Source organism: Schistocerca gregaria, chromosome 4 (genome assembly GCF_023897955.1).
Source record: "Schistocerca gregaria isolate iqSchGreg1 chromosome 4, iqSchGreg1.2, whole genome shotgun sequence".
NCBI classification, from domain to species: domain Eukaryota; kingdom Metazoa; phylum Arthropoda; class Insecta; order Orthoptera; family Acrididae; genus Schistocerca; species Schistocerca gregaria.
The window spans coordinates 215,544,523-215,568,715 of record NC_064923.1 but is presented as its reverse complement, the minus strand read 5'-3'; the positions used below and the strand labels follow the sequence as shown (position 1 = coordinate 215,568,715).

Genomic DNA, 24,193 nt, shown 5'->3' with positions numbered 1-24,193 from the left:
GGTTAAGAAAGAAGGAATATTTATCCCAATGGGAAGAAGAAATAAAAAAAGGCAATCAACTGATAAGTACACAGCAATCCGTTCCTGGATGTATGATGGTTTTCTTGAAGCCCAAGAGAATTATCAACAAGTGACTACATGGAATTACAACAATTGGCTTTAGCAGAAGCACAACAGTTTACAGATTTTGAATTTAAAGTCTCTGACAGCGGGATTCATAGATTCAAAAATAATCATGGAATTTATCAGTGAAAAGTGACAAGATTTGTTTCAAGAAAAGAAACAGTGACAATCGAAGAAACCTTGGCAATTTCAATAAAGATTTTGTTATCAACATTCATCAGACAGGTATTTATTGTACGGTATCTAAAAATTCATTTTGCTCCCTATTTTTATGATTTTCTGACAAAATACTTCAATTTCTGTTGTTTTTTTCTTTCCAGGATATCAGCACCATTTGGTGTACAACAGGACTCTGGTTGTCAAAGGAAGCAAAGCTATTTTCATCAAAAGACATGGGATGAATTAAGTGACACATACATATACACTCAATATACTCTCACACTGTCTGGAAACATCCTATCTCAAGCGTGTGTTTGCTTACAAGAGGCAATCGGTAACTATGGTCCCCAAGTTCAAAAAACAGTAAAAGAAATGAGCAACATAATGAAAACATTGTAATAACATCTTCCAAATCTGTGAAGCTAGTGACAGAACTATATACTAACCTTTTCAACTGGTGGGTCAAGAGCGATTTCTATTAATTATTGACTCTTCGGGTGGACAAGCAAAGCCTGAATTATATGACAAGAACTCATCAACATGAACAATTAATGTGATTCCTTAAAAATGTACTCAACTTTTTCAATGAAATGAAATGTCGTGTGACTAGGGCCTCCTGTCGGGTAGACTGTTCTCCGTGTACAAGTCTTTTGATTTGATGCCACTTCGGCGACTTGCGCGTCCATGGGGATGAAATGATGATGATTAGGACAACACAACACCCAGTCCCTGAGTGGAGAAAGTCTCCGACCCAGCCGGGAATCGAACCCGGGCCCTAAGGATTGACATTCTGTCGTGCTGACCATTCAGCTACCAGGGGGGGACAACTTTTTCAATCATGTGATGTATATTTCTATACACAAGTAAAAAAATCTGATAAAGCATGTACAAAACTGCACTTATCTTATTGAAAACGACAGAAAAAAAATAAATTCTTGTGAAGATGTGTAAAAATACAATCAATGGTCCATCAGCAGTAATCACCAATTATTAGGAAAATGATCCAATATGCCTGGTATGCTTTCTGATGAAAGATAAGTTTTCAGGAATGTCAACAAAGTATGTTTTTCAACTGATCTTTTTTTAAAAAAAAAAAACATTGTTCCTGTAAACAATCCTTTTTCATAAATTGTGCCAGGTGCCAAAATATTTTTTTGTTTCCATTGTTATTGTGACAATTACATTGTGGTGCTTGCACATAAAATACAGAATTGACAAATGAACATGATGTAAAAAAATTGCATAACTGAAACTTCTCCCAGAATTTAGTGACAGTGGTAATTAATTTACCTCCATTAAAAATGCATTTGAAACTATTCACCTTTTAACTCATCAACATGTACAACTAATGTGATTCCTCCAAAATGTACTCCACTTTTCCCATCGTATGACATCTATTTTTATACACAAGTAAAAAAATCTGATAAAGTGTATACAAAATTGCACTTATCTTATTGAAAACAACAGAAAAATAAATTCTTGTGATGACTGTGTAAAAATACAATCAACCGTCCATCATCAGCTGTAATCACCAATTTTTAAGGAAATGATCCGATATGCCTGGTATGCTTTCTTTTGAAAGAGAAGTTTTTAGAAATGTCAACGAAGTATGTTTTTCAACAGATATTTTTTAAAAAAATATTGTTCCTGTAAACAATCATCCTTCATAAATTGTGGATAAAATACAAAATTGACAAATGAACATGATATTGTAAAAAATTTGTATAACTGAAACTCCACCCAGAATTTTGTGACAGTGGTAATTAATTTACCTCATTTAAAAAAGCATTTGAAATTATTCACTTTTTAAAAAGAAAATGATGCATGACCTTACTAATGAACAGAAGAAAAACTTTGCCCTTGGACCACTGTTGTTCGTCGTTACTCCTTATTCTCTGCCTAGAGCCAAGTGCTCGATCTATATCCTTGTTAGAATAGCCATTCTTCACGAAAGTTGAGCATAGATGTTCAATCTCATCTTTTAAAAAACAGGTTCACAAAGTTTGCACGTCCTGTCTACCAAAGTTTTCATTACACCTCTTTTTTGTCTAGTGTGGTGGTTTGATTTTTTGTGTAGATAACGATCAGTATGTGTGGACTTTCTGTGCACCTTATGGCCCAACGTTCCGTCCCGTCGTTTAACCACAGACACATCCAGGAAGTTCAATTGCCCATTCCTTTCCGTCTCCATGGTGAATTGGATTTTCGGATTAATGCTGTTTAAATGTGTCAGGAAGGCATCCAACTCCTCTGCTCCTTGTGTCCATACTACGAACGTATCATCGACATAGCGATACCATCTGGCTGGTCTCTTACTGGCAGTCTGCAACGCCCATTGTTCAAAAGTCTCCATAAATAAGTTAGCCACAGCAGGACTGAGAGGACTGCCCATAGCCACCCCATCAATCTGTTCATAAAAGTTATTATTGTATTGAAAGTAGGTTGTGGTGAGGCAGTGTCGGAATAATGCCACAATATCGGTAGGAAAAATATCCGCTATGCGTAAGATAGCTTTGTTTACTGGAATCATGGTAAATAACGACACAACGTCAAAACTGGCGAGGATATCATCCGGGCCCACGCTCGTTTCCTTTAACCTGTCAATGAAATGAGCTGAATTTTGAATATGACTGTCCGTCCTACCAACATAAGGCTGCAGCACTGAGGCAAGGTGTCTAGCTAACTCGTGTGTTGGTCCGCCTATAGCGCTGACAATTGGCCTCAACGGAACCCCAGGTTTATGAACTTTGGGTAAGCCATGAAGTCTAGGTGGGTATGCTTCTGTTTTACAAAGCAGCTTCTTATTGTCGGAGCCAAATGAAGACGCTTTCACCAGTTGATTAGTCATTCTTAAAATCTTACTAATCGGATCTTTCTGGAGTTTTTTGTTATTGGAGGGAACCAAAATATCATTGATTTTTCCATTATAGTCCTCACTGTTCAGTATGACGGTGGCATTACCCTTATCTGCATTAAGAACAATAATGTTTTTATCTCCATTTATATCCCTCAGCGCCTTCCTCTGAGCCTGCAACAAATTACTTTTAGGTGGCTTACATGTACGTAAAATCCTAGCCGTTTCCATCCTAATTACAGCAGCGGACTGCTGTGGCAGCTGATGGATACTGGCCGATATAAAATTCCTTGTAGTTGTGGACAGGTTTACATCGGTACCACAAAGAGAAGTGTGAACACCCGTCTTGCTGAACATAAGAGGAATTGCCACCTGGGTCACACGGATAAATCGGCCGTAGCAGAACATGTTTACCAGGAAAGTGATCATAAAATAAAATTCAGCGAGACGAGCGTCACATCAAAAACCTCTCATTATTATGCACGCTTGTATAGAGAGGCTATCGAGATTGATAAACATTGTAATAATTTTAACACGAAAGATGAAGGTGTTAACCTGGATAAAATTTGTATGTCAGCGTTGCACCGCAAAAGTGACGATCGATTACTTTCAATCGAGAATGTTGGCGTTACCAGAGACAATCTCATAGCCGACGCCACGTGATCAACAGTGGCGCCCTCTGTACTGCCTATATAATCAGTGCTTCCTCGAGTTCTCTTCGCAGTTCGCCGCTTTACCTCCGAGGATGTCTCCCGCAGTAGGAGACAAAATGTCAGTAGAGAGTTTTATACTTCGACCACGGCCTATCAGCCCGGAAGTTTTAAGTGAAGACAATACCAGCCGTGAAAGCTTACATTGTATGATCAAACGCCTTTACGGGGAGGATGTGTCAGCATCGGTTCGACAATTTGAAGGAATGCGCAAGAAGAAAGCACAACAACTGTGTACCCTCACCTTCCTGTTACGCTGCAGGCACACTTCGACGGTTTCGAAATTTCTGAAGGTGAAGAGGATGTTTGGCTCGGCCCAGGCACATCACATTTACAACCGTTTGGAGTCTGCAATACTACGTGAGAGGATTCATCAGACACACGGAGCAGGGGAGTTGGATGCCTTCCTGACACATTTAAACAGCATTAATCCGAAAATCCAATTCACCATGGAGACGGAAAGGAATGGGCAATTGAACTTCCTGGATGTGTCTGTGGTTAAACGACGGGACGGAACGTTGGGCCATAAGGTGCACAGAAAGTCCACACATACTGATCATTATCTACACAAAGAATCAAACCACCACCCTAGACAAAAAAGAGGTGTTTTGAAAACTTTGGTAGACAGGGCGTACAAACTTTGTGAACCTGTTTTTTAAAAGATGAGATTGAACATCTATGCTCAACTTTCGTGAAGAATGGCTATTCTAACAAGGATATAGATCGAGCACTTGGCTCTAGGCAGAGAATAAGGAGTAACGACGAACAACAGTGGTCCAAGGGCAAAGTTTTTCTTCTGTTCATTAGTAAGGTCACAGACCGCATAGGGAAAGTTTTAGGCAAGTATGGGATGGAAACTATTTTCAGATCCATGAAGAAAATAAAAGAATTTTTAAAGTCGGCAAAAGATGCACGACACCCTTTGGCTACACCGGGGGTATATAAAATTCCTTGTAGTTGTGGACAGGTTTACATCGGTACCACAAAGAGAAGTGTGAACACCCATCTTGTGGAACATAAGAGGAATTGCCGCCTGGGTCACACGGATAAATCGGCCGTAGCAGAACATGTTTCCCAGGAAGGTGATCATGAAATAAAATTCAGCGAGACGAGCGTCATATCAAAAACCTCACATTATTATGCACGCTTGTATAGAGAGGCTATCGAGATTGATAAACATCGTAATAATTTTAACACGAAAGACGAAGGTGTTAAACTGGATAAAATTTGGATGTCAGCATTGCACCGCAAAAGTGACGATTGATTACTTTCAATCAAGAATGTTGGCGTTACCACAGACAATCTCATAGCCGACGCCACGTGATCAACAGTGGCGCCCTCTGTACTGCCTATATAATCAGCGCTTCCTCGAGTTCTCTTCACAGTTCGCCGCTTTACCTCCGAGGATGTCTCCCGCAGTCGGAGACGAAACGTCAGGAGAGAGTTTTATACTTTAACCACGGCCTATCAGCCCGGAAGTTGTAAGTGAAGAGGCATCGGTATACCGAGAAATTCACGAAAAATGACAAAATGACCAAATGACAATCGGGGAAACCATATATTTCTTCCAAAGGCAAACATATCTCTGGATGGTCAGTTAAACCAAAAGATTGCTCAAAGGGCTTAAGGAAATGCAGTTCTAACTTCACTGAGGCTGGGTGACCAAACTTTCGCTAACAATTTTGTAATTTACATGATACGACAGACAAACAGCAGTCATACATCAGTTCACTCTTAGAAAAGGAAGATAAGTACAGTAATAGGACTTCTACAGACTCATCTAGCAGGAATGTCACAAATAAATACTTTTTAAACAAAAATGGTCAAAAGGCACAGGTCTGTCAGTCCACCTTTCTTGCAATGTTGGGTTTGACTCATTCATTCATACACAAAGTTCCGTACAAAAGGCATGATCACAGCATATTTCTTAGAGATTAAAGAGTACAGCACAAATTATCTGTAGCTCAATCAGATACTGTGAAAGAAATCAATACCTTTCAAAAACTCCCTTCGCACACATCATGTTAGGAAGGATTTTGAGAAAGTGCACTTGTCTCACGAGGTAAATCTTCGAAAAATGTACCAAATGAATGTCAAAACTTAAGAAAATAATCACATCACCCCTGAAATTGGGTCTGTTTTATTGAAACATATTTAATGCCAAATTTAACCTATCCTTTCATTACCAAAGTCAGATACTAAAGCACTGTTCTGTCGACAAAGGCTTGTGGTGTACAACCTGACTGTATAAAATAGTTTCAACAGAAGCTGCATGCCACATGTGCACAGCCAAATGTGGAACTGCAGAAACTGGTCATGCTCATTTAATTTTCTAGAACCAAATACAAATGGTAATAACTGGAATTTCTTTTCCAATACATGTGGAGAGAGAGGAAAAATTACAAACATGTCTGTTATGCTTCAATTTGCTATTGATCTTCTTGGTATCCCTGTAATTATACGAAGTGGGGTAGTACAGTGGTTAGGACATAGAACTCGCATTTGGGAGGATGACAGTCTGGCCATCCTGATTTAGGTTTTCTGTGATTTTCCTAAATCATTTACAGCAAATGCCGGGAGGCTCCCTCAAAAGGGTACAGCTGCTACCCTTCTCCATTCTTCCCGAATCCAAGCTTGTGCTCTATCTCTAGTGACCTTGTTGTCAGCGAGACATTAAACACTGATCTCCTTCTCCTCCTCCTCCTCCTCCTCCTCCTCCTCCTCCCCCTCCTCTTACTCCTGTAACAAACCATATGTCCTTTCAGCCAGGTCACTCACAAATTGACTCAGTTCATGCCTCAATAGAGAAAAATACAAAACTCTTCACATATTTGATCCATCAGGATGGTTCTCTGTCATCAGAATGACAAATAAAAGAATACCATGTTACTGTAGTTCAGCAGTAGGATGTTCTGGATTTCCCAGAACTGATATGCTAGAAAATAAAGAACAGAAAAGTTGACACTGATGGAAATTATGTCAATTGGCTAAAGACATTCTGGTTTCAGTATCAAAAAGAAAACTCAAAACTCAGCATATTTATTTAAATACGGCAACAATAATTCTGAAGAGTTTAAAACAATGGAAAAGTTCCACAGAGCTAAAACAAGGTTGTAAGAATCTTCACACTTCACCCTTTGTATTCTTCTGCAATTCCCATGCCAAAAGAAAAGGTTAAGGCTCCTCTAGATCTTTGCAACCAGAGCAGTATGATCACTTCTACAAGTCATTAATGATAAATGCAACTTCTGATAAAGAAACACAAATTAATGTTGATGATAATGAAAACTAAATTATTTGCTGCTCTCATAATGTTTTGTTTACTAATGCATTGATATCTTTACAAATAAATAAAATAAATATGTTCATTCTCTGTTGATCCATTGTGGATTTGGGACAGTGACTGGTCAAATATTTAACAAAGAAATTCTCCAAACAGTTATGCAAATTAAGATGTTATTTTATTTCTGTGGACAGTCTTGGCAATTCAATATGTCATCCTCAAGCCCCACATGAACCTCTCAAAAATTATTGATGCTGGCATAATGGGCCACTGTTTCTGGATGTCGCAAATTCTCAAATGCACTTGAGAATTCGCAACATCCGGAACAGATGGCATATGGAATTGCCAAAACTGGTAGTGAAAATAGAATAAAATAACTTCTCTGTTTTTGTGGTTGTCTGTCAAATTTCTCTGTTCAATAATTATGTTTTGTTTGTCATATATGGCAATTTCTCTTTGTGTTGTTTAAAGTCAAATGAGCATATAATTAACTTTCGAAGCACTGTAAAATCCCTAAAACAAATTGTTAAGAATTTTTAATGGAATTAGGCAAAATATATTTTGTTTACAAGTGCATTCCATGTTATTGTTATTCCCACTACATCAGATGCAACTACCCAGAGCACTAAGATGTTTAAAGTCAAAACAATGTATTTAAAAGAGAGCCTATCTTTCTGCTTATGCAGTACTTAATGCTGAAGTTGAAAAATTGTTGAATGAGTATAAACACACTGTTACAACCATGAAGTATCATGATTAACAGCATTGTGAACTTAGGTGGCCCAGATGATACTGTTTCCACTGTTGCAAAACTTCTTTTGCCTTTATCTGAAAACACACACTGTGTAGTTATGTTGCCATAAGCCTAAATCCCTCATTTTACTTGTACATTTGTAGTACATCGGTGCTGGGTAGCCACCATGCCCTCATTCGACTTGGAGAGAGCTGGGTGAACAGCAAGAAGACAACCAGCTGGCTGCAAAACACGCGAGCGCGCGCTTGCGCACACACACACATTGGTTTGCTGACACCTGTGTTCAATGTGCGTGCATCACAAACACCTTGTGTCAGCAGTGCACATAGACAGTTGGGGATCTTGTTATGGCAGCCAGCTCTGTGAAGAATGACTGCATTCCAGCAGCCATTGGCGTCCAGCCCGGAGGCACACCAACTGTGATAGCGGAAAACAGCTGCCGTTCATGGGAAAAGAAGTCCAGCCTGCTGATGGTGTGAGCCTGGGATGGCATGCTGCACCATGACACTATGTCTGGAGGGCTGACATGATGCTGGAAGCTGGTAACATGATGGAGACCCGAACATGTGACTACTACTGGCGGATTCATGTGATCCTCTCATCTGTTACAGCCCCCACATCCTGGTTGAACTGCTGGGCTATGAATGAAACTGCTACCAAAAAGAAGCCACTTATAAAAGATGGCTGCACTTCTGTTACACCAATGTGCCACTTAAGAGTCATGTTCTTGGAAAAGCCACTGTGACACATTGATGCAAAAATCCCCTCGTCTATAATGTGCGTTACTGTAACTGAACCTGTCCCATCTTGCAACAAATCAAGAGCTCTGTTACAGTATCAGAATGCCAACACTCTGCCAGTGGCTACTGCAGTACTTCACCATGTATCCCATATATTTGCCAACAAAATGGCAGTGGCACTACAAAATGCATGATAATTAATATTTAACATAAATTTAGCATTACAATATCAAGGATTGTATCAAACAACAGCCAACCATACCACTAATAACCACACAAGCTGGAAGGAACAATAAGAAAAAATAAAATAGATAGAATAGCTGAAAACATAGTAGCCAAAAATAAACCAAATAGAGCAGACGAATAAAATCCCCCAAACTTATACAGATTCAGCTGATAAACAAGAGGTAATGTACAAATGGGATGCTTGTAAAAGGACAAAGTAAATCAGTCCAGTAACTCAAAACAAGGCCAACATTATAGATGTCAGAAAGGCAATACTCGTAGCACAACTAATAATAAAATAAAGTGCACCACAGGATACAATTCACTTAGAATCTTCTCCTATTAAAACCTATTTCAGATAACAATGCTACACTTTGCAGTACCCTGCCAATATGACAGTTGAACAACTAGAACAGCTTAAGTTGAAACACAGCCACACACAAGAGACTACACACTGATGTTTCTGACAAGCAAAACTGCCACAACACTCTTCTTGTGCACCAACATCCAAGAGCATACACGATGATTAACATCTGTTTGTGGCTCGTCAGCATGACCTGTCCAGAGGCCGAGATGCCGGTACAGCCATCTCCCCATGAATAGGAACTGAGGCTTCATGTTGACACCAAGTCACTGCTTGCTTGCACCCCAACTCCACAAGGCTCACGCCACTATTGACCATGTGAATTTGCTGCTCTGTCAGTACAGTTCACATCTGTCTCAGTTCCTCATTTGTTGTGCTTCCTTACTGGCTCTCTGCAGATAGTCTGCACCTCCTTTTGCTTCCGGCTCTTATGACAACAGCCACATGGGGCTCTTGTCACCAGCTGTCACCTGCTGCTTGCCAGTCAGCTTCCTGAACCAGCCAGTCCTGGGCAGAAACAAGCTAGGTGATGCAATTTTTGACATGACAATGTTGATATAATATGGCTACACTTCCACTACTTAACAATGCCTGCTCATAACTGACTGGTTGAATGCACACTTGTTGTTAACAGTTGATAGTTCAAACTGCCACTACAGACTCTGAACTTCTTGAAACGTTTTGACTGGATTATTTCCTCAAGTGTTGGGCAAATTTGTGGCCAGAAGCCCTTCCTGTCACTGTAGTACCAGTTATCTTAGAGAGAGAAGTCGTGTATGTCACCTGTTTGTGAATTGTGTCAATTTTGTTCTGTGTGGGTTCATATTTTAACTGTCCATTTAGCATATTTTCTGAGGCAGAAATGAGAATGATAAACTGACAAAAAACCATACTCAGACTTCCTAGTGTATCAGTCAGTTGCTAATCCAATACATGGATTTGATTCTGGTCGAGATCACTTTCTTGTCTCACAAGCTAGCACACTGTGCATTATAATGTATTATGTGTTTTAGTCTAGGGAGCCACACCCATTAAAGCACCACAGGTAACAATAGAACGTAGATTTTGCAAAAAGAGCAAGAGAATTACTATACACACAGCAAAGATTTGTCCCTTTCCGGCTGAATTAGAACATGCAAAATTTTAACTAGATAGGTTGAAGGAGGAAAAAGATGGTGGGAACTGGGTAAAGAAAACAAGCCATAGCCAAAACACATCAGCTTACAGTATCAAGTAAATCTGACTTATTGCCTGGAGTAGGATAGAGTGCAGCAGACTTCTAGCAAAGAAACTAAATGTAGACCACTACCAACAGAGAGTATCTAGAAATTAATCTCGCTGCTTGGTAGTAGCATTGGCAAAGGTTAGACCAGATGGTACAGTACAAATCAGAACAGGGCAGCAGATCACAAGTAATGGGAAGATAAGGTGACATGGGACATAGGGAATTTGTGCAAATAGTAGGTGAAACAGGGAACAGTCAGACTAAAAACAGAAATTGTACCATTAGGGATGACATGGAAGAAACAGAAGTAGCAACTACACAAACACAAATGGGAGTTTTGTGGAGGTCTTAGGACGCCATGATCAGCCTTGGATTAACACTGCTGTCGCCTTTGTAAACACCGAGTTGAGCAGACTGCTGCTGATTGAAATGATATCTCCTACGAGAACACGCCTGTTGCTACAATTGCGAGATGGGGATAAAAGATTACATTCTAGCATCTTATACACGTAGGGCTTACCTTAGAAAAGGAGGAGTTGTTACATATATTAAGACAACACAGGTTCAAAAATACTGAGGGAATTAGATTTTCTGGTGACCGACACACATAAATGTGCACTTGTGAATAAATACTGAAAGTTGATTGCTTTTAATTTTAACCATACATAGATCCCCACTGGGAAATTTTGAACTGTTTATGAAGAATTTAGATTCTTTACTATGCTGTCAGACAGCTGTTGTTGTTGTTGTTGTTGTGGTCTTCAGTCCTGAGACTGGTTTGATGCAGCTCTCCATGCTACTCTATCCTGTGCAAGCTTCTTCATCTCCCAGTACCTACTGCAACCTACATCCTTCTGAATCTGTTTAGTGTACTCATCTCTCGGTCTCCCTCTACGATTTTTACCCTCCACACTGCCCTCCAATGCTAAATTTGTGATCCATTGATGCCTCAAAACATGTCCTACCAACCGATCCCTTCTTCTAGTCAAGTTGTGCCACAAACTTCTCTTCTCCCCAATCCTATTCAATACCTCCTCATTAGTTACGTGATCTATCCACCTTATCTTCAGTATTCTTCTGTAGCACCACATTTCGAAAGCTTCTATTCTCTTCTTGTCCAAACTAGTTATCGTCCATGTTTCACTTCCATACATGGCTACACTCCAAACAAACATTTTCAGAAATGACTTCCTGACACTTAAATCTATATTCGATGTTAACAAATTTCTCTTCTTCAGAAACGCTTTCCTTGCCATTGCCAGTCTACATTTTATATCCTCTCTACTTCGACCATCATCAGTTATTTTACTTCCTAAATAGCAAAACTCCTTTACTACTTTAAGTGTCTCATTTCCTAATCTAATTCCCTCAGCATCACCCGATTTAATTGGACTACATTCCATTATCCTCGTTTCGCTTTTGTTGATGTTCATCTTATATCCTCCTTTCAAGACACTGTCCATTCCGTTCAACTGCTCTTCCAAGTCCTTTGCCGTCTCTGACAGAATTACAATGTCATCGGCGAACCTCAAAGTTTTTACTTCGTCTCCATGAATTGTAATACCTACTCCAAATTTTTCTTTTGTTTCCTTTACTGCTTGCTCAATATACAGATTGAATAACATCGGGGAGAGGCTACAACCCTGTCTCACTCCTTTCCCAACCACTGCTTCCCTTTCATGCCCCTCGACTTTAATAACTGCCATCTGGTTTCTGTACAAATTGTAAATAGCCTTTCGCTCCCTGTATTTTACCCCTGCCACCTTTAGAATTTGAAAAAGAGTATTCCAGTCAACATTGTCAAAAGCTTTCTCTAAGTCTACAAATGCTAGAAACGTAGGTTTCCCTTTTCTTAATCTTTCTTCTAAGATAAGTCGTATGGTCAGTATTGCCTCACGTGTTCCAACATTTCGACGGAATCCAAACTGATCCTCCCCGAGGTCCGCATCTACCAGTTTTTCCATTCGTCTGTAAAGAATTCGCGTTAGTATTTTGCAGCTGTGACTTATTAAACTTATTGTTCGGTAATTTTCACATCTGTCAGCACCTGCTTTCTTTGGGATTGGAATTATTATATTCTTCTTGAAGTCTGAGGGTATTTCGCCTGTCTCATACATCTTGATCACCAGCTCGTAGAGTTTTGTCATGACTGGCTCTCCCAAGGCCGTCAGTAGTTCTAATGGAATGTTGTCTACTCCGGGGGCCTTGTTTCGACTCAGGTCTTTCAGTGCTCTGTCAAACTCTTCACGCAGTATCGTATCACCCATTTCGTCTTCATCTACATCCTCTTCCATTTCCATAATATTGTCCTCAAGTACATCACCCTTGTATAAACCTTCTATATACTCCTTCCACCTTTCTGCCTTCCCTTCTTTGCTTAGAACTGGGTTGCCATCTGAGCTCTTGATATTCATACACGTGGTTCTCTTCTCTCCAAAGGTCTCTTTAATTTTCCTGTAGGCAGTATCTATCTTACCCCTAGTGAGATAAGCCTCTACCTCCTTACATTTGTCCTCTAGCCATCCCTGTTTAGCCATTTTGCACTTCCTGTCGATCTCATTTTTGAGACGTTTGTATTCCTTTTTGCCTGCTTCATTTACTGCATTTTTATATTTTCTCCTTTCATCAATTAAATTCAATATTTCTTCTGTTACCCAAGGATTTCTAGCAGCCCTCGTCTTTTTACCTACTTTATCCTCTGCTGCCTTCACTACTTCATCCCTCAGAGCTACCCATTCTTCTTCTACTGTATTTCTTTCCCCTATTCCTGTCAATTGTTCCCTTATGCTCTCCCTGAAACTCTGTACAACCTCTGGTTCTTTCAGTTTATCCAGGTCCCATCTCCTTAATTTCCCACATTTTTGCAGTTTCTTCAGTTTTAATCTACAGGTCATAACCAATAGATTGTGGTCAGAGTCCACATCTGCCCCTGGAAATGTCTTACAACTTAAAACCTGGTTCCTAAATCTCTGTCTTACCATTATATAATCTATCTGATACCTTTTAGTATCTCCAGGGTTCTTCCACGTATACAACCTTCTTTCATGATTCTTAAACCAAGTGTTACCTATGACTAAGTTGTGCTCTGTACAAAATTCTACTAGGCGGCTTCCTCTTTCATTTCTTAGCCCCAATCCATATTCACCTACTATGTTTCCTTCTCTCCCTTTTCCTACACTCGAATTCCAGTCACCCATTACTATTAAATTTTCGTCTCCCTTCACTATCTGAATAATTTCTTTTATTTCATCGTACATTTCTTCAATTTCTTCGTCATCTGCAGAGCTAGTTGGCATATAAACTTGTACTACTGTAGTAGGTGTGGGCTTCGTATCTATCTTGGCCACAATAATGCATTCACTATGCTGTTTGTAGTAGCTTACCCGCATTCCTATTTTCCTATTCATTATTAAACCTACTCCTGCATTACCCCTATTTGATTTTGTGTTTATAACCCTGTAATCACCTGACCAGAAGTCTTGTTCCTCCTGCCACCGAACTTCACTAATTCCCACTATATCTAACTTTAACCTATCCATTTCCCTTTTTAAATTTTCTAACCTACCTGCCCGATTAAGGGATCTGACATTCCACGCTCCGATCCGTAGAACGCCAGTTTTCTTTCTCGTCAGACAGCAGCAAGCAGTTAATAGGCTGTGATGATTTCAACGTATATTTTCTAAAGGATTCTAATAGGAAAAATAATTTGGAAACCTTATTTGAATCCTACACTTTGATCTCAGTAATTAACTTTCCAACACAGGTGGATGAAGACAGTAGGACCCTAACTGATAATGGAATCAGGTAATAAACTGTTTCAGTTGTAAATATTTTATTCACTCAATCATGATCAGTTTCAGGCATCTTTAAATGAACAAGATTGCATCTAAAAGTGAAAAAGATTGTATTAGGAAAATGGAGAAACTACAATAAGAGACTTCATACCATGTAACATGTGTTTGTTATAAGAATAGTGGGAGTAACAGAACTTACAACACGAGGCATGTGGCCTCTGCACACCGGATACCAAGCTGCAGGCAGGTGAGAGCAGTGTGTGAAGCTGAGATACGGTTTAATGGGGTGGTACAATGTAGGCACACATGAAAACTAACAACTTCGCACTGCAAGGGAAGGTAAAGCCATCTAGTGGTGAACAGCGTCAGAGTTGATGAGCCCAATCATTAACATGTGGTTTAATACATAATATGTGATTGAATCAAATAGGGTTAGATGTAAATTGTTGACATTTAAGCAATATATAAAAATTATGTACCTGTGCATAAATGTCTGTCAAAAATGATAGAAAGGTAAAAATTAACTTAAAAAAAAGAACAACAAATGAGCCAAATGTGGCAAGCTGGATAAAAAAACTAAATAAATTTTGTTTGTTTTGTTTTAGGTCCAAAAACAACTAGGGCCACATGTACCCATGTCGGAACTGTAGAACACGAAGAAAAAATAAGAAAAAGGTTAAAAACGACTACATGTTAAGCCCAATCAACAGAAGGAAAGACAGCTAAAAACAGGGACTTGGAGAAAGATCCATAAAACACATCATAGAGAAATGGAGGTCCTAGACTAAATATTATTGTCCTTCTCCATATTGCTATGATGGATAAAAGGAAACTGTGGTCATTCACTAAAATGACCAATAACTCAAATCAAGAGTGGGCCAGGGACAGCTTTCCTGGACCCACTGTACTAAGGGATGGATGGTGTACAGTACATAGGGGCTCTGAAGGACATTGAGGGAGTCAGAGCAGATGGAGCAATTGAAAAGCCTGTGTCTCAGGATGAACTGCGTACCTCAATACAGGGCGAAGATTTCTGCTGCAAATACTGAGCAGTGTCCCAGAGGCCGACACCGAAATCATCGGTGCCAATAAGGAAGGCACACCTGACACCATGGTCACTCCAAGAGCCATAAGTGTACACAAAGGTACTATCGCAAAGTTCCATGTTAAGGTCATGAAACTTAAGGCGATAGAGCAAGGCTGGAGTAGTGTCCTTAGGAAGAGGGTGAAGGCCAGGGTGAACACAGGCCACCGCACGAAGCCAAGGTGGTGAAGGGTTTACACACATCAGGAAAGTAGCAGGTAGCTCGAAGTTAAGCTGCTGAAGCAAGAGCCGAAAGTGAACTCCACGAGGTAACTGAGAAGAGGGATGTGTCCCATATTGGCGATCAAAGGAGTCATCGAAGGAGGCGGCATAGGTTGGGGGACCAGGCATGGCAGACCAATGGCATGCACATCTGTTAAGGAGAAAGTCACAGTGGTAGTTTGGCAGCTTCTGCATAGACTCTCAACCGGGCTAGTGTAAAAGGTGCCAGTGGCCAATCAGATGCCATGATGGTGGTTAGTATTGAGAGGGCATAAGAGGGACAGATGTGCAGATGTACAAACAAAACACCCATAGTCTAGTTTTGAACGGACAAGGGACTGGTACAAATGGAAGAGGGTGATCTGATCCACTTCCCAGGAAGTATGGCTGAGGACATATGACACTGAGGGAGTGAGTTCAGTGGGTGGCCATGTAAGATATGTGGGAGGACCAAGAAAGAGTCCCAGAAATTTCATAGTTTAACAAACAGAAGAGCAACAGGCCCAAGACGGTGGAAGAAACCAATTGCACCACCACAAATTCATACAAATGGTATTGTCAGTGGAAAGGCAAAAGCTATAGTCAATGTTTCATGAAAAAAGATGATTGAGACATGGCTCAAGATGACTGAAATATGCTATTGTTAAGCCCCTCTATAAGAAAGGAGATAGGAGAAATGTCAATAAACACTGACCTTTTTCACTATGGCATCATTTTCCTGAAGTTTTGATACGTTGCTGTATTCTAGAACAGTATCTCACCTGAGCAACAATAATATCCTCAGTAACTCACAGACTCGATTACAGGAGAGTTGCTCTACTAAGAATGCCATTTACATGTTCACTCACCAAATTTTACAAGCATCAAATATGTGTCCTTTTTGTGGATGGCACAAATATTTTAATCAATCCAAGCATACATACAGCAACAGACAAAATGGAACAATATTCTTATAAGTTTCACTGACTGGTTTTCTGTAAATGGTCTCACCCTAATTACTGAAAGACAACAGCTTCTGTTCTGCACATCTAGAGCTGCTACACCAATAATAACTATAAGACATGGTGAGGAAATAATACATGTGATAGACAACTTCAAAATTCTTAGGTATCCATTTGGATGAGAATTTGAGCTGTACAAATTACATTTTGAAACACCTAAAACAACTTAGTTCAGCCATATTGGCACTTAGAATCACTGCAAATCCTGGGGAGAGATATTGGCACTTAGAATCACTGCAAATCCTGGGGAGAGACAACTCAGCAAGTTGACGTACTTTGCAAATTTTCATTCAACAATGTCATATGGAATAATGTTCTGGGGTAACTCATCTTTAAGAAAGGAAGTCTTCTTTGTTCAAAAACATGCATTAAGGATAATATGTGGTGCTCACGCACAGCCATCTTGTATACATCTGTTTAAGATTTTTGGCATTCCGACCACTGCTTCAAAGTATGTTTATTCCCTCATGAAGTTTGTTGTAAATAATGCACTGCAGATCCAAAGGAACAATAAGGTACATAATTACAGCACCAGAAGGAAAAATGGCATTCATTACTCCACATTAAAATTTTCTTTAGTACAAAAAGACATGCACAATGCTACAATTGAAATTTTTGATAACTTACCTGGTGATATAAAATGTCTGACACATAGTAAATTAAAATTTGAAAACAAACTGAAAAAGTTTCTCCTTGTCAACTCCTTCTATTCCATAGACATATTTCTATTATTATAATGTGTAAAAGGTCATGGATAAGAATTACTAACTCACATCTGCGCATCCTCTCTCTTAAAAAAGTAAAAATAAATAAATAAATCTCTACACATATAAATTGAAGCCCCTGCTCGCTTTTTTGTGTATGTTCAGGCTACTCTCAGGAATCAATGTAGGCATTTTCATGCAGTTTTTACAAATAGGTAGGGTTTACAAGGAAGGTTTGTTTGTATAATTCATAAATATTTTGTGCAAATAGGGTGAATTAGTCAGCACCTGCTATGAAAACAATGCCATTTCCATCTAGAAGTGAATGGCAGAATCCCAGCTCTGTTGCTCTGACTATCTCAGATAATATTTGTTTGAACAACTTCAAATTATATAGAAGATTGGCAATAATGAGGCTTTGGCCTTTTAAACGACACAAACATACAGGCAGTTCCTTCCTGAATGGGATTCAGAAATTCCCTGCAAGTGATTAATGAGGATTTTGAAATACTTACAGAGGTGATTGGTGGTTGCATTTCAAAAAATGATGATGACAATTTCTGACTGCCAATTTCATATTCTCTAAGATTAGCAATCTGCTTCATTTACAATCAGCGTGTTCTTTCAGCAGTATAGCAGATGACTCAACGTTCATTCTTTCCTTGAATCAAACATAGATACAGACACAATTCTTCGTGTTGCCAGGCAAAAAAGTCAGCCACAATGAGTCCACAATAAAGAACTGTGGTAATGAGTCTCAAAATGCATCAATGTGCACTAAGCTTCACAAGAGGTGCTGTCACAGGTTACATATCTACATCATGCATGTTTTTCATTTTTTCCCCCTTATATTTCTGCCCCTCAGCCAGCCAGGGACTGAATCTCCCCCCGCCTGCCCTCCTATCTCTCTCTCTCTCTCTCTCTCTCTCTCTCTCTCCCCCCCGTCTGCCCTCCTATCTCTCTCTCTCTCTCTCTCTCTCTCTCTCTCTCTCTCTCTCTCTCTCTCTCTCTCTCTCTTTCACACACACACACACACACACACACACACACACACACACACACACACACACACACACACACAGACATCTATCATTTGCATACAGTATTTATACTGGCTGTAAATATACTGCTTCATCACAATGTGTTCCCATCGCTGCCATGAGATATCACTTCAAACATCAATTCAGTCTTAACATTAATGCCTCAAGACAACTTACCTGGGGAGTACTATTTACATCGCTTAAATTATATTAATTTGATGATACTCAGTTACCTAACATTATTCTCTGAATTTTATTCACAGTTCTTCTAACTGGCCCGCAAACAAAATTACCGCTGTGCCAGACAAGTTGTCCGGGCATAGGTACTTAATGCTACCTGTGCAAAGCCAAATCAGGTTGTTAGTAAATAAATTATCAACATGTAGGCATATTTATTGGCAGATCATATCTGAGTGGCAAAGTTGTTACAATAATGTAAGTGAAATTTAAAATTGCAGTACTGTGACCAATTTCTTATTGAAATCATAGACACATTTTCTTTCACATAATTTGCATCTCCTAGCAGAATGACACAATTGATTTCCAAGAGATTGGAGTATTCACTGTTTTGTCTCCAAAGTCACCTTGTCAAAATTAGCCCCAGGTCCCACTTCTCTATAAAAACTTATTTTGTTCTTAGTATACATACACATCAGATTCGAAATGTTTTGTGCATTGTTGTCACCAAATAATTTTACCTTAATTTTTTCTGTCACTGTTGAACCTTCACAAAGATTTCCTTGCATTCATTTGTGTTTGAAAGACATACACACCTGATATCCCTTATTTTACTTGGTATTCCATAGCTCTCCTCTTTAACATCGAGAACAGCACATTTATTTGTCATATTTATCTCGCTTACTCTTTCAATTTTCTTCTGCACTATATTCAGTGACATGCTGTACGTTTGTTGGTTTCATGTGTCTGTTTAAAATTACTTGATAGTTGACATCTGTCACTTGCTCCTACGGTGTTGCCACTTCAGCCACTGGCTATCACTTTGATACAGGTACTACACAAACATGGCAATTCACTTCACAAATGCTGTTAATCTGTAATGTGGTGCAATGTTGGAAGTGGCCAACACAAGATATGTTGGAAATGCGACACTCTCTATTGATAGCTGATTTTAAGTGACCAATGACTGAATTGTGGCAAGAGACATGTTTTGTAGCCCTTAATTCAAACTCATATTCTAAGCTAACAACAACTTCGTGATGTGTAATGTATCCAACAAAGCAGCAGTGGTCTACAATCTGCGGCAGAACTAAAATCATGATCACTTTGTTCACAGCTATTAAAGCTAACCTCTATGAGTAAACTCAAAACAGAAAAAGTTCTGTTTCAGCACTAAATGCAAACAATAATTTCTTGCTATCACTGGTTACCTGAAACTATTCTGTCGTTGGCCGCGCAAGCTGCCGTGTTACCAACCAATGAGCAGTTCTTGTTGGCACTTGGTTGTAGATTATAGACGACATAGGCAGAGTCCAGATGAAAAAGGAATGACAGGTAGAAAAATAAGAGCAAATAAAAAAGACAATATGATGATGAAAATGATGTGGCAAAGACTTAGAAATTAAAAAAAATTACTTTTAAAACAATTAACTGAATAAAAATAATAATCAAATTCTTTTGATTAGATTTAGAAATAAAAAAAAAAATTCACAACCTGTGATGAGATTCAAACCTATAACCTTCAACTCGTCAAGTTAATACAGTAACCATGGCACCGGACTACAACACTGAATAAGGTTGTTATGTTTTTGACTGTGATCACCCAGTCGCAATGATGAATCTAGCCTTCAGAAACTCCGTTTCACTAAATGTTGTGTGAAGCTTATCTAATGTAAGCCATCTGTGTGACTGTGATAATTGATAATCGCTTATACGATTTTTAATTGTGTATTGTGTGGAAGAATCCAATAGTGTTTAGTTAGTGCTGTGTATGAAACGTGTATTTCATTAGCACTGTTAGGTGTGGGTGTTGGTTTTGTGTGGTCATCACGTAAGACGAAACAGGAAATAAATGTGCTAGATCCATGATTTGGGATCCAAACACATTAAGAAAGAAAGTCGGTAATGACTTGGAAGCATGTGGTGCTGAGTGCTCTGATTCGAGGAAACCAGCCCAAAAAGTGAAATATAAGAGTCGAGGGGCATGAAAGGCAATCAGTGGTTGGGAAGGGAGTGAGACAGGGTTGTAGCCTCTCCCCGATGTTATTTAATCTGTATATTGAGCAAGCAGTAAAGGAAACAAAAGAAAAATTTGGAGCAGGTATTAAAATTCATGGAGAAGAAGTAAAAACTTTGAGGTGCGCCGATGACATTGTAATTATGTCAGAGACAGCAAAAGACTTGGAAGAGCAGTTGAACGGAATGGACAGTGTCTTGAAAGGAGGATATAAGATGAACATCAACAAAAGCAAAACGAGGATAATGGAATGTAGTCAAATTAAATCGGGTGATGCTGAGGGAATTAGATTAGGAAATGAGACACTTAAAAGTAGTAAAGGAGTTTTGCTATTTAGGAAGTAAAATAATGGATGATGGTCAAAGTAGAGAGGATATAAAATGTAGATTAGCAATGGCAAGGAAAGCGTTTCTGAAGAAGAGAAATCTGTTAACATCGAGTATAGATGTAAGTGTCAGGAAGTCGTTTCTGAAAGTATTTGTATGGAGTGTAGTCATGTATGGAAGTGAAACATGGACGATAACTAGTTTGGACAAGAAGAGAATAGAAGCTTTCGAAATGTGGTGCTACAGAAGAATGCTGAAGATTAGGTGGGTAGATCATGCAACTAATGAGGAGGTATTGAATAGGATTGGGGAGAAGAGAAGTTTGTGGCACAACTTGACTAGAAGAAAGGATCGGTTGGTAGAACATGTTTTGAGGCATCAAGGGATCACTAATTTAGCATTGGAGGGCAGCGTGGAGAGTAAAAATCGTAGAGGGAGACCAAGAGATGAATACACTAAGCAGATTGAGAAGGATGTAGGTTGCAGTAGGTACAGGGAGATGAAGAAGCTTGCACAGGATAGAGTAGCATAGAGAGCTGCATCAAACCAGTCTCAGGACTGAAGACAAGAACGGCAACAACAACAACAACAACAACAACATGATGTCATTGTTTTTCCTGCTGCCTCTTTTCTACGTAGGCGTATTTTTCACTGAGAACTAAGGCAGCATACCTGTGTAATGCAAATGTGAGTGCAAGTCCAGCCATAACAGCCTCACCCCCTGATAATGATGCCATACCAATACAAGGCTTTCCATGTTCTACGAAGCACACTTGTACACCACCAAGGTATGGCTCCTCCTCATTTTCAAGTGTCAGCATAACGTGACACAAGTCACTCTGCATTAAATCCTGAAATAAAAATTAATTCATATAGTTTCAGGACATAAAATTAACTGATGAGTGCTAAAAAAATTCTGAACAAATAGTTTAAATAATATGCAAAGTCTTTTAAATTTCATTTATTGAAAGTGTTTTAGCAAATTAGAAGCATGCATGTAATGCTAAGAACAGGGTTTCCCAAATTGTGTTCCATGGAACAAGGTGTTCTGCTGGAAGTGAACAGGTGGCCTGCAAAAAACTATTAACAACACAGTGGTTTTTCCCAACATTTTCACAAAACAAATTATTTTTTATTTTATTATCATTTCTGTGTTATTGGTTATGATTTGAAAGTGAAATAATAAAGTTTTTCTCATTATTTAACATTTTAATAACCTTCACAATAAACAAGATGTTCTACCAAACCACCAGGACTCTCAAAGTTTTCTGTTGAAGGAAAAGTTTGGGAACCCCTGCTCTAGATATATTATTTTCCCTTGGTCTTGAAGTGTTTTGTTTTTGGGCATAATATATAGTTGAATATTGTGGAAACGATAGTTGCCATTCACCATATAGCACAAATACTGAGTCACCGATAGCCACAACAAAAAAACAGTCAGGAAATGAACTTTCCACCAGCAAGACCTTTTTCAAAAACTGACAAAATTCATACAAACACACAACACACCGAGACAAACACAAGTCACACACACAACCACAGCCTCTGGCAGCTGAGGCCAGATTGCAAGCAGCAGCACATGATAGGAGACACAGCTGGATGATGAGGGTAAGGTGGAGGCTGGGGTGGGGAGGCAGAGGAATAGCAGGATAGCTAGGTGCAGGATGGAGGTTAGATTAAGGGTGGGGCAGCGGAAAAGGAGAGAAGTAAAAAGACTGAAGGTGCGATGATGGAACAGAGGGCTGTGTAGTGCTGGAATGCGAACATGTAGCCCTGTATTTGATGGGACAAGTGATATTTGTGACCAGACAGGAGCAGGTGGGTTAGGCAGCACTATATGTGAGACCAGTCATATGATCTACAAGCTAAGCTACAACCGTTCTACATGGGCACGACAAGGAACAATCTGTCTGTCTGCACGAATGGCCACCGACAAATTCTGGCCAAGAAACATCTGGACCATGCTGTTGCTGAGCACGCTGTGCAACACAACGTTCTTCATTTCAATGACTGTTTCACAGCCTGTGCCATAAGGATCCTTCCCAACATCACCAACTTTTCTGAACTGGGCAGGTGGGAGCTCTCCCTGTAATATATCCTACATTCCCATAATCCTCCTGGCTTCAATCTTTGTTAGTCATTGTCCTTACCCATATAGCCCCTTCCCTGTTCCCATTCCAGTATTACGCAGCCCTCTATTCCACCAACGCGCCTTTAGCCTTTTTACTTCTCTCCTTTTGCACCACCGGTCCTCTGCCTCACCCTCCATTTAACCTTCCGACTGCACCTAGCTGCCCTAACCTCTCTTCACTACATCCCTGTATGCTCCCACAAGCAGCACTTTACTGCCCCCACTCCTACTCTGCTATGCCTCCCGTCCCTGCCCCAGCCTCCTCTTTACCCCTGCCAACCAGTTGCCTCTCCCATCGTGTGCTGTTGCTCACAGTCTGGCTTCAGCTGCCAGAGAGTGTGGTCATGTATATGTAAGTTGTATTTGCATTAATGTGTGTGTGTGTGTGTGTGTGTGTGTGTGTGTGTGTTTAATGTTGTCAATTTTCAACGATGGCCTTGCTGGCCGAAATCTTGCTTTCCACCAGTCTTTTTGTTGTACCTGTCTGCAACTCAGAATATCTGTTATATGATGAGTAGCAACTATCCTTTTCACAATGTCACTGAGATAAATCTAAACCATCTGACTTCACATCTTGTAATTGTACTGCAGTATCACTGCTCACCTCATAATTGGTAGTTGCTTCCCTCAAGATTGTAGTGTGAATGTCAGTGGGTTGCACGTGCGTCTTAGTTGTCAGTGCCATGATTATTGCCCTACAAAAATACTAACTGTTGTGGTGCCAAGAAGTTACATGTTTTATATCAGTATCAACCACCAAAAGTATCTGTAATTATTTATTAGTTATGTATTTGTGTGCTGGGTCATCAATGTAGCAATAAGCCACACGGGACAGTCTCAGAATCAAAAGACATGGACTTTCTCATAATTCAGTGAACATTAAATTGAGGGATGCCTATAAACTGTATGTAATTAAAATTCATGAGTGGAGACACTTTCATTTGAGTATCATGTTGCACTATCAATAGGCAGCCGCATTGCAAAAACCATTTACGCATATGCTTCTGAAAAAGATTGGTAGAGAAATTGTTCGAACTATCAAAAACAGAATTAAATATCATAACAGTGACTTTTCAATATTTGAAGGGCTACTGAATGAACAATGTATTTTAACAATACAATAGGCAGTAATGCATCACAAATAGACAACTTTGGCTGCGGTGATATTCACAACGTATGACTACTATTGTAATGCTACAACAATATGCGAATAGTGCAACCCACATTATTATTTTATACATATATCATATACATGGACCT

General features: G+C 39.5%; 1 protein-coding gene across 1 annotated transcript in view; it reads right to left on the bottom strand.

Moving 5' to 3' along the window:
- The window catches only part of LOC126266966 (structural maintenance of chromosomes protein 1A-like), a 346,151-nt gene that overhangs the window by 12,157 nt on the left and 309,801 nt on the right, over positions 1-24,193 (bottom strand). Inside the window, exon 22 of the mRNA XM_049971693.1 lies at positions 21,475-21,653. Within this exon, the coding sequence (XP_049827650.1) occupies positions 21,475-21,653 (179 nt within the window). The remainder of the gene's footprint in view (positions 1-21,474; positions 21,654-24,193) is intronic.